Raw genomic sequence first — 19,807 nt, 5'->3', positions numbered from 1 at the left:
CAGAGAGTTGGAGAGAATAAATTAAATTACCTAGAGTCAGCTGAAAGACAGATCAGGTTCCCATAATACTTAAAGTGTATGTGATATATTTTATATGATCTATTTATATCACTAAGTTAAGGAAGTAATTTGGGTCTCGACACCAGCATAAAGTGCTATTTTAGATGCCCTAAATGCCTTAAATCTGAAACATCCACCTAAGACTATTAGATGTAACACAGGAGTTAAAGGAGACTGTTGCTCTTCTGGAGTGGGGCTGGAGGTCAGGTGATGTCTAAAACGGGCACCTAAACATCATACTGATGCTTAAGTACCTGGATTCCATCCTGATTTGCAGCCTAGTCTTTTTAGTCATCTTATATAATCAGAGAAGCAATTTCAGTGCTTCCACAGAGCGAGAACCTAATGCGGGCAATCATCGTCAAGGCATGGTCATCAAGGTACAAGTGAGTCCATTTTAATAGGTATTTGAAGATAAAATAACTAGTTCAGCTTCTACCTCCCCACGGCAATACAGTTAGTACTTGAGAGAGACTGGGTGAAAAGGGTACTGTAAAACATTTATTACTCTTTGTTTTAGTTCTTTGTAATGCAGAACTTATTTGCTGGGTTACTACTCCCTTCCCCCCATACAGCCTTGTCTGTATTGAATAACATAGGCACAATGTACATCACATACTCCTGGCACCACACTTTTAAAGTGTCTAATCCAGGATTTTAGTGTCTAGATATAAACAGTAGTGTGAAAAACAGTGCAGTTTCACATTGCTGCTGGGGTCATCTAATGGTTCATGCTTTCAAAAGGGCTAGGACTTTCTGTTTTCCTTCTGCTGGCACTGGTCTTTGTCTAACTCCTTAGTGAGCAAGTCTAGCGAACTTAAAGCAGCAGCAAACTAATCCTTTCCCCCTTCCAAATAGGTTTACAGATAAGTTCTTAAAAACAATACTTTCTAGCAACAACAAAATCCTTATAGGTAGAAAACCACCTAAGTGCAATTTTAAGGTAAAGCACTAACAAAGTATAAGGAAAATTAAATTGATGCATAACGGTCTTCAATGTTACTTCTGAGCCATGTATGGTGTTTCCAAAGTCAGCCTGAAATAGAGCGGACAGATTTAGCTGTTGGATGCTCGTTTCAGAATGCCTAGCTTGAGGAAAAAGGGTGCATCTCCAAGAGATCATGTAGTAGCATATGCAATTCCTGCCATGGTATTGGTAGAGATTGTCATGAAGGGAAAACACCCCTGTGCTCTTCGTAACAACCCACTTGTAGGCAGTGAAGTTAATTGTGCTTTCTTATTGTCATCTCTGGAAACTTGAAGTTATTGTAGTATAATACCAGTCCTCAAGGCTAGGCTGTGAAAAGTACTTTAAAACATTCAGATAAGGTAGACATTAAAGGTTTCCTCTAAATGCAGTTTATATTTCTTCTCATGGGAATTATACAGAGTTTTCAACATCATGGCTGTTCCAGTCTTACCTGAACTGTAAATGTAAAATTAGCAGAGAAAAATGAAAAATGTTTTAGCCTTCATTTGAAGTTAACAAACATTTGGGGCAGAGAGAAGTACGCTTATCAATAAGTTTTGTGAATACTAGGAAACATTCAATGTAAAAGTGGTGTTACTTACTACCCCTCCATCTGAAAAAAAAACCAAAAGAAGAAATATACCCAGTCCTATCGCAGTTCCCACCTTTAAGATAGGATTTGTCTCAGGAGAACTGAACACATGTACACACTACAACGGGTATTCTGCCCAGGATGCTGCAAACAATTTTGCACTACATTGAACGTTGCTACTTACGAGGAATGGGGTAAGCAAATCTGTCCGGGTGTTTTGTAATGAGTGTGTTTTTTATGTGTCTTCTTCCAACACCATGTGCACCTAATCCACAACACAAAAATGAATTATAAATTTTCCACCAGAAGGGGTTCAAAACTATGCTGTTATGTTCAGAATAATAACTCAAAATTACCTAGTAAGACTAGTGTTTTCCTTTTGAATGCTGGCAGTTTTACTACTTCTTCATATGTGACGAGATCTAATTGATCAAACACTAAAACACAAAAGAAACCCCCACAGGGATAAGAAAAAAAAGGCATATTAAGGGTGATAATTAATTGTGCTACAAATTGTATTTTAGCAAGTTTTAGATTTACAATACAAAGTAATACATTATGGAAAATAAAACCATTTCATTATGCAATTTTAACAAAAGTGTTCATTTAAAAAACTGTTAAAAAGCAATAACAAAGCTACTGAAATGCTCAGGAAAGTTTGCATGTCCTTTCATGCAGTATTCAGCAGACCACAAAAATTAGCTAAAATGGCATGCCATTCACGTTTGCATTCCTAAGAAATAGCAATACTAAAGAAAAATCTGTAGACAGTGACCAACATGAATACAATATGAGAACATCTATTTACACTAAAGATAGGGATACTTGCACAATCATGTTTTAACAACATCTATGAGAAATGTATAGAGAAGAATGTTAATACTTTGTGGTATTCTCCAAAACTACCACCATATTAATTGTAATTAGAGTTCTCTTTAAACACACGTGCTAGTTAAATTGACATGCTTTTAAAACTTGTGACAGAATGAAGAATTCTAATGAAAAGTGATGGCATTACATAAAAGAACCTCCACCATATTTAGGGAAAAATTGTAAAAGTATTATTTCAGAAATAATTTCAACTGCAGTTGAAATTGGATGAATTCCATAATGTCTATCAATCTATTGTCAATTGCCAAGGTATGTAATGATTGACAAATCAAGTTTTGTTCATTAAAACCAGCTTATTCCTCCTGTGCCCAATAACACATCATCTCTGGTAATTCTTGCAGAATTCTAATGAAAAAAGAAGCCAGGAGGCAGTTAATTATAAAGATTACACAAATCAGCAATTGTGACCAGAATAGCGAACAAGAGTTTTCAGTTCTGTATTTATGCGTGCTATAAAAAGAAGGGAGGAGAGACTCCATCTAAAGTATGGGATTATCTGAGTGTTTCCAAGTCCTAAACTGGTGTATTCACCTTAACTATATCCCATCCATCTTTCCTAAAAGAGTCTGGATATACCCCTCTCCCTCTTGCTCTCCCCCTATCCAAAACCCCTTAGGAAAGTAGGCAGTGGCGGGAGCTTTAGTTTGCTTGCTCCAGAAGTCCCCAGCCACCAAGATCAGCATTAAGACTGTGGAGCCTACCAGAAAGCACATGCTCTTTGTACTAAAGTCCCAGTTAAAGCAGCAAGGGATTTAACTTAATATATTTCTTTTTATAGGGCAGATTTTTCAATTCAATGGCAGTCTTTTTACCGTACAGAAAAAGTACAACTACTTCAATATGGTCAACCTACAAATTAGTCAACTGACATACTCAACTCTAAGACCTGGAAGAGATACAGATATGAAAACTTCCTAGTCCATTTGAAGCATTTTGAATTTCATCCTAAAGAAGAATCTCTTTCAGCCTTTCCCCAAATATTACAAGCAAGAATTTAGTCATAATTTTCTCCCATTCTGCAAATCTACAAACATGGAATCTTACTACTGTCCTTTTTGCACCTTCACACTATTTAAACTAATTAATAATTCATTTCATATTAGAAAGGGCTAAAAATCTACAACATGTTAAACAGTTTTACCATTCTAACCATCTAGGCCTGCAAGTATCTTTTCCCATTAAAAAATAATTAAAAAATCAATCCCTTATTTTCTTCTTGAACAAAACCACATTATGTTAGATACAAACAACAGGAACAAACAACAGAAATGATACATATTAATGCCTTCATCACAAACCACCAGCATGGAGAAGATGTGTCTCAGTCTACATGGAGTTAACTAATGATTGTAGGGTTTTCAAATGCAAAAGAAAAATGATTAATTTTTTAATATACACAAGATATGAGGAATACAGGGCACATTTAAAGACTGAACTTTAATGCTTCTGTGTTACTAGCTAATAAAGAAAAGGAGTTCTTGAAAGGAAACATTAAGAAGCAAATAAAGAGGCATTGTCACTTGACAGGTTACTTACATGCACAGAGGCCATTGGGAGTAAGACAGCATGAAAAATGTACAGGGGTCATTGAGATATGGCTCATAATATATTAGTAAAATAAAAAGTATATGCACAAAATAAACTCTACCATGCAATAGTCTAAACACAAGGCAAATAAATCACATTAAGAAATGATAAACATATTTTGTAAAAGCTTGGCAATTTTCTACATTATGCATAATATAAAGCATAGTTCTAGTATGTTCTAAAGAGTGTTCTTTTATGAAGTCCTGCAATAACATTTCAGTAAAATAAATAACAAATATATCTAGATATCACTGCAGTATATCTCTAGAGCATTTATAAAAACATCTGTGGACCTAATAATGAAAAATATTTTTCTGTGGGCTTTGGTCTAAAACTGACTTTACAATGATAAGATGTATGATCATGAAATTGTCTGTTGAAGGACACAATACTCTAATATCAAGTATGGAGGAAAGAAAAACGGGATGATATTTTTCTTGTAAAGGAGAATATATTTGCTTTTAATTATAAAAGGTAACTGAAATATTCTCCTCTTTACTTCATAAACTATGTCTGATTTGCAGAATAATTTCATTTCTAGTTCCAGTAATATCCCAATATATCACACCAAAATCTTCCCTCTCAAATCATTAGCTAGCCACACAAATTGTAGTTGACTATGAAGTATTTTACTAGGTCATTTCTCAGCACCCCAGTTCAGTCTCATCTCTAAGACAAAAATAACAGGGAAATCCAAATAGATTACATACTGCTAAAGAATTTATGGAATTTTATACTAAGATATAAGAGAAATAAATTCTACTTTCTTTTAAGAGCAACATTTAAACATCTGTATTAGACTTCTCAGTTCCAAATTAATTATACTTATTTGGGATCCAACAGAAGAAAAGATCTGTTTTATATTCTGAGACAGATGCACTGAAAGCTTGCAAAAGCCAGTGTTGCCGTATTTCTGACTAACCATACCAGACATGAGAGAGTAGTTCAGAGAAAGTAAATTCAGTACCACCTTAGTTAAACTTAAACTCAGGCGAGCACCATAGGATTTCAGTGAATCTCTTTATATCCTACATTTGGCGTCATTCCCCAGAATATTACTGGTGTCACCTTTAATACCTCAAGGACACAAAGATCAATAAACATTTCTAAGAGAAATCTTGATTCCAATCTGTGTTCTCATTAACTTTTTGACTTCTTCGGGGAAAGGGGAAGTGTCAGATGGTATTCTGAAAAGAACAGTTTCTTTTATGGTCATTTTGATAATTTTTAATGTTCATGTTTCTAATTTTTGGCAAACACTGTGCTCTGATGTAAAGTGACTAACAGCACTGATGGTGGCAAGCACCAAGGCAGGCAAACTGCGACTCAAAGTGCTGTCAGCCTTCTTCAAAATGTCCCCCCTACATCAATATAGGAAAGTCTAGATTACCTTCCTGTCAGGGATTTAATTGATACAAAGTCTTTGAGCTAGTTTTGCTCCTAAAATATTGCCTGCTCCTTCTCCTTCCCTGGCCATCCTCTTTCCTTTGCTTATTCCTTTGTAGCATCCCATGCTTAGTCACACTGACATTATTAACTATGTAGTTCCACTGTGAACTGTATTAAGAAATGTAACTGCCCTAAAGAAAAAGAATCAATGTTTTTTGTTGGGTTGTTCTTCAGTTAATCCAGTTAACAGCATGGCCACGCAAAGTTATACTGGCACAACTGAAGGGAGTAGCAATGCTGTGGGAATGTATGCTGGGAGCAATTGATAATAGTTTAAAACCAGTATTGTCAAATATTTTATGACTTTAGGTCATAAAATCCAGTTTATTCTCAACAGGTTTTGTTAAGGTCATAATTACTAAAACATGGTTTAGTGCTACTGCAATGAAATGGAAACATTAAAACAACCAGAATGTTAAACCAGCAAAAGGAAGGAAACAAGTTAAAGCTTTCAATCTCTACTTGTAAGGGTTTTCAGGGTAATGAGTAATTTTATATTTAAGTGTGAACATCTTAAATGTGACGGTGAATTAAGGAGTATAAATGACAATTACTGTTCTTTGACTTTCTTAGATTTTATTTTCAAATGACTTTTAAGTAAACATAAATTCTGTAGTACTGATATATTATGAGCTCTGATACTGCACAGAGATTGTACAGGTAAGGAGAAATGTGAAAATACAGATTTATATTGTTTAATTGGTGCGTTCAAGAATGCAACTGAAAAAACCCCAGAAATTAATGCAATATATGAAATAATTTCATTACACTGTTTGGACAGGGATATCTTTTAATTCTAATAAAAATCTCTGCAAGTCTCCCAGGAGACCACAACAACATATTTATCGTCACAGTATGTGATATCAATGCAAAAGCAATAGAAACAGTTTCAACACATTGAGTATTTTACATTAAAAGAAGAAAAGAACTGAATTCCACTCATGAACGAAGGAGTCTTCCTTTCTTTACTACTAAAACTAATGAATTTTTCTCAGCAAGGATCTCTTACTCTACACTGATACTTTCAAAATTTTTTAAAACAATTCAGTTTTTCAGCAGTCTAAATAGAAACCCAAAACTTAGCATTCAGGCAGAAATCACTGCAAGGAGGATAAACTTCCACAGTTTGTTCTATTTGGTAACTGTAAATAACACACTGACTACGCAATGGCTCTTATTCCATTTCCAGCTGTAATGCTTCAGGAAAAAAGCCCTTTCATGATGTTTTCACATATGTAATCTATAACTATGAACACATATTAACAAGGATGCTACTGAAAAGTCTTCTGTAGAGTACACTGCAGTTCTATAGATTGCAAAATTCATATCCTGTTGGTTTATAGTGCTCCTTTAAATATAAAACCCAAAACAATGTAAGCCTATATTAGGATACATTATGACGCATTTATTTTGTTGCAGCTTGCCTCTTGTTGATTAAGCTATATGTTTAAATAGCAAAGAACAAGCAGACTAATGTTGGCATAATCAGAATTTTATTTATATTTTCCTAAGTAACTCATTAGGTTTATATAACAGTGCCAGCTGAACAATTAATGGTAAGGTTCAGATTGTAAAAAGTTAAATCTGTTAAAGATACATGCATTTTTTTTTTCATACCTGCATTGTGCTTTGCCAAATATTTGTCTTTGTACTGCTTTTTTTTCTTTCCGAACCAAGTACAGCTGGCCTGTTGCTCCTGTTTGGTCTTCTCCATGGCAATACAAGCAACTCGCCTGGCATATGGAAGAGAAAAATATTTTCTTTGTTGTAATCAATGTATTTTTAAAAAGCCACACAGAATGAATTAGAAAAATAAGACTTTTTAATAGTACAAGAGTACAGTAAAACTTTTCGAAACCCTTTTTTTGATTACTTAAAAGCATTTATATACAGAGGTATTTTGATATAAAGAATATCTTTTTAGTGGTAGATCATCAAAGCTCACAGATCAAGTGAGCATGGGAGGAAGGGTAGCTACTAAAATGGCTGTAGACCACTTTGCAGCAGATTAGGCTGGAAGAGCATGAAGTCTGAAAAGACCACTATGGTGTAAATTACTTCAGAGCAAGTTGTGTTGTGGAACTGTTTTGAGCTTGATCTTTAGGATGACGTATTGCAAGTGTTCCTGTTGCAATGCATACCAGCGTCTCCCTTATGTCAGGGCTTGCAAGGGAGCTCTTGAGATGGAATGAAACGTCTTGTCTACCTCTGTTTCTTTTCTAGCAAAAGGTCCCTTAGCCAGTCCAGGTGGCACAGGTGCTGTTAAACCCTTTACATCACTCTAATTCTTTTACGTAGCAAATCTTGTATGAAATATTTTGGGCTAGATTATCCATATTGATAAACTTTCTTGAGTTATGGCCATAACTTTCATGGCCCAGGACTTGCTTGCTGGAGTTTCTGCCAATATGTTTAAAATATTTACTAAATAGCTTCTGCAAGAGGCTGTTTAAAGGCTCTGCATTGCTTTTGCAGTACTCAGTGCCATTGCTGTTCCTTGAACCTGTCATTCAGGAATCTTTGTACTGTGATTTCTTTCTACTTTTTGGCTTTCACATGAAAAATGAAAAGGACAGAAAACCCCAAAACTCCCTCAATGACCTTTGTGCTTGATGTCTTGCTAACACCTTACTCCTGCAGCACTTGCACGTAAGCAGTACTAATGAAAACACTGTTAGAACCTAAAAGAGAAATTAATTTAACCCCCTTACATAAACGATTCGTATGTAGCCTTCAATCGTAGTTTCCCATAGTATATCAGAAAGCACCATGTTTACTAACTCAGGTGTTTATTTTTCTAATATAACCACACATATGCTATTGCATGCAACCCTTACTGCTATGCATATACGAGGAAAAAAAAAAAATCAATGCCATACAAACTGAGGCAATATATACTTTTTTTTTTTAAAAGAAAAAATTATACAAAAACTAGCTATACAACAATGAAAAGTGTGAAAGACAGAAAAAAAAGCAAAGCTAAATTCATTTTTATAGAAAAAAGTCATACCATTCCTGAAGTTCAGGAGAAGGAATAAGACCTGCAGTACCATTTTTGGAGTTCTCAAGTTTACCCTGCCACCAGTTGTGATCATCTTTGCTAATGATTTGGATAATATCACCAACTCTGAATCTGATGCCAGCTTCTTTGCAAGGAATGAGGTCATCCTTTGCTGGATCATATTCAAATTGTGCTCTTACATATATCTATAAAAAAGAGTTTATAAAAGACACTGCGATATTATTACTGGTACAGTATTAAGAGTAACAGGTGAAAATTTGATCTGTGCATGTAGCTACACATACTGTTTGCAACAAGCAAGGGAAGAAATGGAATGGCAAAAGCGTAAGTGACAGCTGAAAATGAAACAGACCGCCCCCCCAGGAAACAATGGAGACATATGATGTTACTTTGAAAGCTCATGTCTTCTACACACTGTAAAACCCAAACAGCAAAAATGAACACATGTAATAAACTGATAGAGTCCCTCAAATCAATATTAACTATTATGAATCATTACAGATTAAAACCCAGCAGCTTACAACTTGAACTGTACTGTACTTTCCAACTGAAGTCCCATGATATGTTTTAAAAATTTGTATGACAGGAAATTTTATTGGACAGTATAAAGGACTTAGGCTACATTACTGATCTTTAGTATTTAGACTGACAACTTAGTACCTTTATTTTTTAGATTAAATAGGAAGTCCTGTGTTGCACCTATCGCATATAGTTACTTGGGAGTAATCTGGGAATCCTCTGCATGGGTTTTGCAGTAAAAGTCTACTTCTGTACAAATGAAAACTAATGATTTGAGTAAGTTATTCTCTAAGGAACATTAACAGAAAGAACTCAGATTCTGACTTCACAATTTAAAATAATATACCAATCCTTGCTTTGTGGGTTAATGAGGTCTCAACCCTAGAAATAAAAATACAAGTGATCTCCAGTTTTGGTTGCTAATTACAGCCCTGATACATCCAAGGATCTTAACATTGGAATTAAATGTCATGGGGTAATTTCTACAGTTTATGAACTTCAAACATCACCCTATAACATCTCAGACAGCCATGTATATTATACTGCTATTTTCTTAATGAAAATTGACTAGATTTTTTTTAAAAAAATTACATTGCAAAGTAATATCCTCCATTTAAACTGTAACACTTTTCAACTTTGCTCAAATTCTGCTCCAAAAATAGCTGTAACTATGCAGTGTTAGCACTATTCATGGCACTTTAAAAAGTTCATTTCTATAGTAATCCAGTCTGCAACCCAACATATGAATAAATTAACTTAAAATGGCTAATCATTACTATCTTGTACCTGATGCATTTTTATCTGTTTACTGTGAGAGCATCAGATGATAATACCAATATAGAACTCAACTTTTAATATACTAAATCTGACCCTTGTTCTGCTGTGTATTGAGTGTGTGAGTTTAGACAAGCAACCCAACTTTTTATCACCTGAAAAATAGGATATTTTGAAACCAACTGCGTTTATTTAGTAATTGGCTTTCTATGAAGTAATCAGTATTGAACCAATCCCTTATTTCCCCTCATCCTTATCTAACATAGGTCTAGAAAAGTGAGCAGTATTTTTACCATCTAGAAACTTCCTTGCTTTTCAAGTCCCTGCTCCAGTTTGAGCCATTATCCACCAGATATTGGCTGTTCATGGAACATTACAGACTTCCTTACAGATAGCAATGTATCTGTTATCCAAGCCCTTACTGTCTTCAAGGATGATAAGCTACCAGAAAAATATGCTGGTTGAATGGGAAAAGACTCTTGAAAAAACCAGGTAACTATAAATGATGTGAGTATGAGGAACACCATTATTCTGATATTGCCTTGAACAAACTCTCTTCTCCTGGTAAAAATACCTTATGAGAAGAAAACCCAAACCTAACACAACAGCTTGGAAGGTCTTTCATGGAGCCTTTCCATTCAGGCAGCTGGAAACTTCAGAAGACAACAGAAAGTTGAAAGAACCATATAGCTGTAAGCTTTAAAAATGGGAAATGAGGTGAGAGCAATCTATCCTTGTAACAGATATTCCAGCCAACCTAACCAGACAGTACTATAAAAAGATTGTCAGAGACAACAGATCATGGAGTCCATTGACTCTTTTGAATAGAATTGCAAGAGTTATTATTAAAACCTGTGGCAGAGTAAGAGGTTGAGTCCACAGTTAAGATTCAGAGGCAGATTCTGGAAGGGCTATATATAAATGGAGGAGTTACTGAAGATGAATCACAAATCACTTGATGGTATGTGTTGATTTGGAGGCTGCAGTAAAAAAAAATAAATTATCAAAACTGCAAACCAAATCACAGGGAATCCTCTCCATAGCCCTTAAGGGCTTTCTTGGAATTCTCTGGAGAGGGAAGATCTTTCTTTGGTCCATGATGACATGTACTACCGTCAAGGTAACAAAGTTAAGGGAGGTTACTGAATCTGGGCCTTAGGACTGAAAATGTAAGAGGCTATCTTCAGACTTACCAATTCTTAATAGAAACTGTCTTTAATGTTTTTCTTTGAAGAGCTTTCTTAATGTTAATAATTAGTTATAGACCAACTCAAGCTTTAGAATCTTTGTCAGTACAATGTTTTAGAGTAGAGTATTAGACACTTGCCATACTAGTCTCCATTTCAGCTAAAATATAAATTTGAGCTTTCCTGTAAGTTGAAAATCTGCACAGGTCACTGCACAACAGTAGGTCTATTAATGCATTCTGAACTAAAACAACATCTCCAGTTAAATTTACAATGACTTTGTAACTCTCACACATATGGACACATGAAAAAAATGTTGAATTAGCCACAAACAAATGAGTTAAAAAGAAAAATGAAAAAAATGGAACAAATTTTCCAAGCTTAAATGTTTTAGTCCAGCACATACAGAATATGATGGGGAAAAAGATAAGCAGGGATGTTCACTAGCAGCTAAGTTTACAAAAATTCCCATGGAGGATATCTATTCACCTGTCGTCCTTTTGGTTGTGTTGTCGATGGCAAGTCCTGCAGAATAAAGTCAACCCAGGAAAAGAAATTTTCATTTTACTTTTTAAGGGTATACAACACCATTCGTTAGTGATTCATACTACATTACAGTAAAATGGTAAGTCAGACAAAAGTATAAAGCATTGACCCATGTTTAGAAATATTTTTTTCTTAAAGAAAAATCAAACCCAGGCTGTTTAGCAGCAAGCTGAAGAAAGCAGGTAAAAAGTTTAAGCAGATAGAGAATGTGCTTTTTAATAAATAATTCAGCATCTTCAACACAAAAGCACCATCAAGTGAAAGAGGCTCTTTATGTGAATGCCTTTTCCACTTAATATTAGTCTTGTTTTTAAAAGAGAAGGATGACTATTATAAATATTAAAAATTTTATTATTAAAAATGTATAATGTGATTAATTGTGCTGAGGAATAAGATTATAACTACTAATCGTGTTACAAATTCAATTTAATTCACAAAAATGTCTTAAATTTTTCATCCACAATTATTTTTCATTGTATTAATTAATAAGAACTTTACCTTGTGGCAAATAAGTTCTAAGTTGTAATTTTTTTAATAGTTAAAGGAGTAGTTACTCAGGGTTTGTTTGTTTGTTTGCTTTTCTTTTTTTTTTAGCTTGTCCCATGAACTCATGATATTGACAGCACTCTTACTGAAGGAACTTGAGTGTACAGTTACTACATTGGTCCAAACAATGACAAATGAGAAACAACACAAATTTTAACATTAATATGCTTTAGAAAAACAGGAGATCAACAGCACCTTTCTACCGGAATACATACGAAACAGAAGTACTTTGTGTTAAAGATGTGATGATAATAGCTTGGTTTGTAGTGCAGTTTAAAGCCACTTCCTTTTGCTTTTCATATCCAGGCAAGGCTCATATTTCACAAAGTATGTGCACGTACCACAACAGCAGAGGGCACACCAATTCGTTAACTCAGATAGCGGAAACCAGTACACGTTCTAGAGGTCTCTCAAAACACAAAACTTAAGAGTCTAAAATGTCTTGAAATCCCAACTGCACAGTTATTCTTTCTTCAAACACTGCGTCCAAAGTTCAGAATGGAAAACTTCCACTTTAAACCTTTGCTTAGTTTTGAGGAAACTGCTAACAATGATTTAAGGATGACTGAAGTGTCACATTACAGTTATTAACATTTAATTCACTATATGGCTTTTAATGAGAAGAATATGTTGGAAAAAACCCTTAAAGAAAGAAAATGGGGAGTTACATATGTAATAACCTTGGTTCTATCAGCAGGACAAAATTTTCCACTGACCACATGATAAGTATAACAGTAATGGCAGATGAGCACCAACAAAACTTTCACACTTTCTCTGTGTGGAACTGGAAATCTTACCGAAACAGAATTGTTAGTGCTGCTATGACCATTAGCTGGGGACTGTCTGGATGTAGAGGGGGAATCTCTCTGAAATAAGACACAAGGTTCATTAACAACACAACACTATCACAGGAACACAGATATATTTAAAAGAACAGTTACATCCACAGCCTTATAACCATTTGCTTAGCTGCTTCATCTGTGAAAGCTTCCACACTACTAACTCCATAAATCTGAAAACTTTTTTCATAGTTTAAGATTCAGGTTTGACATTTTGATGTATCCTAGGTAATAACTATTTTTATATTGCCTTAGCAATCAAATAGTTTTTTAATTACTGAGTATCTGGGACCTCTTAGATCTCACGTGGCTGACAATGCTAAAGGCCATTAGTCATACCGGTGTCTTTGTTAAAGGTAATTACCTGAAAGTTATATGCTGAATAATACTTTGAATAGAATGAGGCACATATTCCATTTTAAAGACACTTCTAAACCTTTTTTCAGCTATGTGGTGGAGGTCAGTGTTGATCAGTTTCGACTCTGTAAGACGCATCTCTTGGCAGTGTCTCAAAGACACTGCAGCTAACACATGAGAAGGAAGCTGGATACTCTCTTCTCCCTCCTCATCCATTTTACAGCATACTGAGGTTTTTTTCTTCCAACATTCTTATAGGCTTAAAAACTTTAAACTTTGCCAAAATATATCACTTTAAAAAAGCCACCTCTCTTAACTCAGACTACCAGTGTGGTCCTACACTTCAGTGAGGATACAGCAGACGCAGGGTGCATACCAGGAAATTCTACAGAAAGGATAACAGGAATTTCTGACTGGGTTTTGCAGAGGCAAGAAAGTCACTTGTAGAACAATCTTTTTCATGTGCCATTTTGATTGTATAGTACTTAATTCCATAAGATCAGATAACTGAGCCGCCTCTTCAGGAAATAAAATAATTCAATCATACTATGGGAAAAAAAATCCCTTCTACCCCAAAGGAATTTTGAAATATAACATTCCATGTCAAAGGTCAATTTAGGAATGTCTGGTAATTTTGCATAATGTCAAGGACAGCAGATAAAAAGGGCTAAAACAGTTTTCAGAGAAAACAAAGTTATGCGTGTCACATTTTCTCAATATAAGTGCCCTCTGTGAACAAACTAAAAACCAGAATCGGAGCTAAACTGTTCATGCAACAACATTAATCAGGTAAAGGCCCTCCACTAATATTCTCAAACTTATACTAATTATGCGATAGCACTCATAGCTATTTAAAAGCATGAAGGAAAGTTAAAATGACAGGCAATACTTTATCACTCTTGCTGCCTGTACGCTGGATGTGCAATAAACTCATGTAGCACTTCTGCACTTTTTTGTGGACTCATTAGGTATGATTTCACAGAAAGTTCCCTGTGTAGCTATCTAGATGCTTGCTTTGATTTTCACACAGTTGAGGACAGATCTGACAATATTACGGCTGTAAAATAATTGTGGTTCAAAGTACGTAGGTCTGTATACTTCTGCTACATGCATAAAAACATGCTCATTTGGCTCCCACAACTATTTGCAACATGTAATGGACCAGGGAAAATCAGCTATAATTCTATTTACAAAATCACTCCAGCATAACAAGTTTAAAATGTTCAAAAGAGACCAAATAAGCTATTCATTACTGAGAAAAAAAAAAATAGAAAAAAGAAAAGTCTAAAGGAACCGTTATTCCTTTTTTTTGTGTACGGGATTATCAGCATCACCTTTACCAAATAGCAGCTAGGAGATACTTTTTTCCAAAAAAGCAGTGACTTCCTTCTTTTATAAAGAGATTTTCTGCTTGCTCTGCAATTCTGTCTGCCAATTTCTCATGTTCAAGAAGAGGTGAAAAATTAATGTTACCTTTTTTTTTTTTTTTTTTTTTAAAAACCCTAGTTTGTTATGATCTGCTAGTCAGTGATGGTTTAGCAAGGGAAAGCTTTGGAAAGTGATGCAAGCACCCAAGTCATTTGGAGAAAAACAAGTTTAGAGTAACTTGGAGAATGCCACTATTTCTGGACTCTCTTGAAGGCTTCTCCCTTTGAAGGAAATTTTCTTGGTTTGAGAATGTTTTGATTTGTATTCCTCCAACAATTCTCAACAGAAGACAGCATATTACTCGAAGCAAATGTTCATCATATCATACTGAAGAGAATACTCATTTTCAGTGCTATTGGTGATTTCAGTACTAACTGTAAGAAATTAATCTAGCAAGCTAGTCAAGAGGCATATATACAATTTTTAAATACTTAGGCAGTTCAGCCACAATTTCAAAGGCATTTAGATTCTTAATTTCCTAAGGACCTGGTCTTTCTTTCCAAAAATGTCAGACTCAAAAGTTAAGAGAAAAACTGTATTATACTCAGTCTAATGAGACAAACCAATGAGTAGAGAGATCCTTGTAGAGTGATAGGACTGCTTAGAACTGGACTGGAAAACCTCAGCTTTGGTTGTGAGTTTGTTTCTCCAGTAAATCAGAAAAAGCCCTAGTTCTCCTGGGGATAAGAGCAGAAAAACACTTGGAGGATCCAATGATTCTGAGTAGTGTAGAAGTGTTATCATTGTATTTCAGTATAACTTGACTATCTAAACTTTCCAATCTTGTCTACCCTCAAGCCAAGTAAACAAAAGGGCAGTCTTTTGGATCCTTGCTCTTCAGTTCAAGCACTGCAGCTGAAGCCTTAGAGGAAAAAATCACAATTATTTCCAAATGATGGCAAAATTAGTTTCCTGTTGATTCTTTGTTCTCAGGTGTGGATTATGAATGATAAATAAATGCATTTGAGATGCAATCCTATAGCAGAAGTCAATTATGTCTACTAGATGTGGCCTGATCAAATTAGATACTGACAAGAACAGCTAGATTAATGACCCTGTTGCCAGATCCACAAAAAAAATGAGAGAGACTTTCCAAAAACCTGAAAATACATTTCAATTTCAGTCTTTCTCAAGGAACCTTTCTGGCTGTATTTTTAATACAAATGTAAAAAAGATTTAGGTTTAAGACTATAAAAAGTCTTATCCTCTGAGCACTAATGGAAACATTGCAAGACTAAAGGAAAAAATTCATGGTGATTACGACCAGATTTAAAAAAAAAAAAAAAAAAATATATATATAAAGGCTTTTCTTCTTAATGAAACAACTGAAGTGTTTCATGAAGACAATCCGAAATATAAAGAATGTTTATAAGGAAAGTTTTTTTGTTTAAAAAAAAAAAAAAAAAAAAGTACTTCCCTTACAATTCTTACATATCTGACACTATAAAAAGTTACTTGGGGTGATTTGTCAGTACAAAGAAAGAATGCAAATGTAGCTAGGACAAAATGCTTACTCAGTTGGATAAAGCTTAAATGTATAAACAGCATATGCAACCATCAGCCATAAGAAGAATGTGTTGCAATAATTACTTAATTTCATGTTTATGTAGGTCTGTAATTTCCTGGGTATCTGAAGCAGAAAACACAACATCCTGGCCACTGCGTTATCCAGATATCTGAGTAACTCAGGCCATTTCCCACACCAATGACTAAACTGGTCATCTCACAGTAGATCAGCTGATCAAATTTTTATACAAGGGGAATCCATAAGTATTATGTTTTCAAGTCTACTCCACGAAATAGAAGGCCTGATAACTGAATGGAAGGCATGGGTGCAGGAAAAGCCACAAATCCCTAAGAAACTTGAAATTATTCAATTGAGATTTTGGAAACTGCCTAGTGACACTGAAGTACCTTTACACACTATAGGGACAAGACTTCCCCAAATATGCAAAAGTGGCTTAATATTTAGAAAACATCACTACAACACTTCTCTTAAATGCCTACAAAAGAAGAAAAATATGGTGTGAAAGGCAAATCTCAGTTACTTAAAAAATAACATCCTGCGCCCCCCTCACCTTTGTATATAAAGGCATATAGACAGATTCTATATATAAGGCAGATCACCTCTGATTCTACTAATATTTAGTTTTTCTTATTCAAGATTAACAATGTTTTGCCATCCAATGATGTGATCATGGTAGGAGCCTCAAAAAAACCCCAGTTATCAATTCTGTTTTATATTCCTTTTCTGATAAAACTATACTATGTAAGCACCAGTCCATGACTGAAGGGAGGCAGGGAACCAAACATAAATTTATACTGAAATATTGCCAAAAAATACCTTAACTACTAAGATTATACTAGTGAAGACCCAATATCTCTGAATTTATCCTGCTAGAGAGCATTAGAAGCAAGCTTTTTGTGTCTTCATAATGTCATTCAACATTCATTTTTAGCCGTTATCAATGGTTAAGAATTTGATTCATCATCTGAACCACAATCCTGAAAAATTCTGTGAAAAAAATTCTTTCTGTACCAAAGGACTAGTGATGTTTTCATAGGATGATTTAAAAATGTTGGCTTTTTGTAACATTTGAAAATCTAGCCAAAGTCATAGTGCGGCCGAGCAGGTGTAATAGACTGAGCCACCTCTGATTAAATGAATGCTAAATGCCACAGTGTGATAATTAGACAGGCTTTTTTTTTTTCCTCTGTCTTTGATCACACATTTCTTGTTTTGCTGTTTTTTCCAAAGGAAGGTAAGAGTCCATTTTCCTCTATTCCGTGAAATAAATAGTGATGAAGAACCTAAGGACACAAAGCTAAGGAAAAGAGATGACCTGCTATTACTAAAATGACACCTAATGGTATTAATTAAAAGCTGCATGCTGAATTATTTTCTCCAAATAATAATCTTCCCAGCAGGTATATAGTTTCACCAATTTCTGTATTTTAATATTGGGAAGTGAGATATCTTTTATTATTACTGCTACTTACAGCACAGAAGTCAATACATAAATTTGTCAGCACACTCTAGAATTTCTATTTCAGTTTTTTTTTTAAAGCCTTTGCATTTCATGAAAAACTTCTGCTTTCATATTTATACCTTTTAAGAAAATCGGCCTCATAGGTGAAAACTTGTCAAATCTTCTACATCTAAAACCTTTCAGTTCTTGTTGACTTCTATTAAAAGTACAGAAGGCAACCAAAAAGCAGTAATTTTTTTGTTTCAAACAGATTGTTCCGACAATCACAATAGCAGTTTCTGTGTGTTCTAGCATCTGCTGAGACACAAAAACAATTAGGGTGAAATCACAGCTCTAATTAAGATAAGGTGCTTGACTTCAACAGGGATTGTGATTTCACTCTTGGAATTCTAATTTGGGAACTGTTTGCGCAGTTAAGCATGTGGCACAGAAAGACTGGCATCATCTACATAGTGCATATGCCATCTGTATGCTTAAATTGGAACAGTATCTCTCAAGTAGCCATTTTCTAGAATTTAATTCCCTTCAGTTGCAATCTGGAACATAACTTTGTGAGCAGAAGGGAATTAAACGTTACTGTGCGAAAACCATAATACCAAGTTTCTAGTTCAACAAGAACTAACTCCAAATCTGTTTTTCTTCTGTAATGACAAATACCATTTTTTCATGGAAACATAATATTAAGCCACATGTAACTGTTACAGACAACCATCACAAATTTACCTCAACAGGGTTATACAGAAACAGATTCTTCAATTAACCCTTAACAGCCCAAAACAGTAAAATAATGCTTAATGCCTAAAAAAAGGAGGATTGTTCCTCAGCTTAGGAACTTTAATAGACTTCCTGGAAAATGAGTTTAAATTGTAATTTTTTTAAAGGGGCTTCCTAAATGCATGAGTTGAGGATCCCCCCTTTTTTTTTTTTTTTTTTAAATAGGCTGTAAAGAGTTAGTTAAGGTGTTGATGAGATGAATATGAAGGCAGGGCTGAGTAGGTAGGTGGGACCTACTCGTGTTCCGTTATCTTTGTTGTAAAATTGGTGTGCGTGATCTAACAGGACAGGCAGAAACAATTTCCCAGAAAGCAGTAACATCCAGCCATCAGCAGGCAGTTAGTTACAGGACTGAGGAAGAAATGGGATGGTTCATTAAATTCATTACCTCACAGGATGAAGATTGCGTGCGATAACTTGGCACAATCTTAAAGGTGATACTTCCACGCATTTCCCTCTGCAAAAAGAGAAGCACTTCTTTAAAGACTAAGACACTGAAGATAAAAATCTCCAAATCAGTAATGCTTGAAAGGAAAGCATCATAGTTTGAGAGCAGCAGTACGTTTTCCTAAAGTAAATATTCAAAGAAGCTAAAATGCTATGGCTCATTTGTCATTTCACTTAGAAACAAACATTTAGATCATCTCTCATTAATCTAAAAGATAAACACACATTATTAGTTTGTTCACATGATCAGCTTTTGAATGCCTAGAACCTACAGCTGTATTTTAAGGTGAGGAATTCACAGATGTGTAGGTTTCTTCCATGTCAATCTTTTCTTTGTAGCTATATTCTTGTAATCCACCCAGTCTTTGCTACTAACATGATATTTTCTTCCCTTTCATCATACATGTTAAATAGCAAAAGCATATTCACTGTTTCTGGAAAGCTGCATGTTACTCTACTAAATGTAAGAAATAGCTTTTGACCAGAACAGAACATGGGGTCTGATAGTTTGCATTTACTATAGTATAAGAATATTCATAACAAGTAGTAACTGCAGAATAGCAGCAGATTGTGGCAACATATTTGCTCAGCCGTATTTTCTTAAATGACAGTTTGAATATAAGTACTACCACAAGGCTGACAACTGCAGGACTTGATCTGGGCAGAAACATAAGCAGATCACTTCAAGTGATCTTGGAGTTTTTCTCCTTTCTCTCTTTGGCTGTCTTATTGTGAGCCAAAAAAATGCTATTTGCCTAGACTCACTTAAGCTTGTCTACATAGTTCCGGACACAACAAAAGGGTTAGTGATGTCATCCAAGATCCCAAG

The 19,807-nt window shown here is 34.9% G+C and overlaps 1 protein-coding gene across 3 annotated transcripts in view; it reads right to left on the bottom strand.

Moving 5' to 3' along the window:
- Positions 1 to 19,807, bottom strand: part of CASK (calcium/calmodulin dependent serine protein kinase) — a 228,278-nt gene that overhangs the window by 14,292 nt on the left and 194,179 nt on the right. Inside the window, exons 17-23 of one of the 3 annotated variants that reach the window (XM_072847944.1) lie at positions 18,920 to 18,988; positions 12,941 to 13,009; positions 11,541 to 11,576; positions 8,560 to 8,756; positions 7,167 to 7,282; positions 1,979 to 2,059; positions 1,807 to 1,887 (exon numbers count right to left, since the gene is read on the bottom strand). In XM_072847944.1, coding sequence (XP_072704045.1) covers positions 1,807 to 1,887; positions 1,979 to 2,059; positions 7,167 to 7,282; positions 8,560 to 8,756; positions 11,541 to 11,576; positions 12,941 to 13,009; positions 18,920 to 18,988 — 649 coding nt within the window. The remainder of the gene's footprint in view (positions 1 to 1,806; positions 1,888 to 1,978; positions 2,060 to 7,166; positions 7,283 to 8,559; positions 8,757 to 11,540; positions 11,577 to 12,940; positions 13,010 to 18,919; positions 18,989 to 19,807) is intronic. The other 2 variants (XM_072847953.1, XM_072847962.1) reach the window with 2 other exon arrangements.

Source organism: Ciconia boyciana, chromosome 1 (genome assembly GCF_034638445.1).
Source record: "Ciconia boyciana chromosome 1, ASM3463844v1, whole genome shotgun sequence".
NCBI lineage: Eukaryota > Metazoa > Chordata > Aves > Ciconiiformes > Ciconiidae > Ciconia > Ciconia boyciana.
The sequence above is the reverse complement of the archived record's forward strand: the minus strand, read 5'-3'. Positions and strand labels throughout refer to the sequence as shown.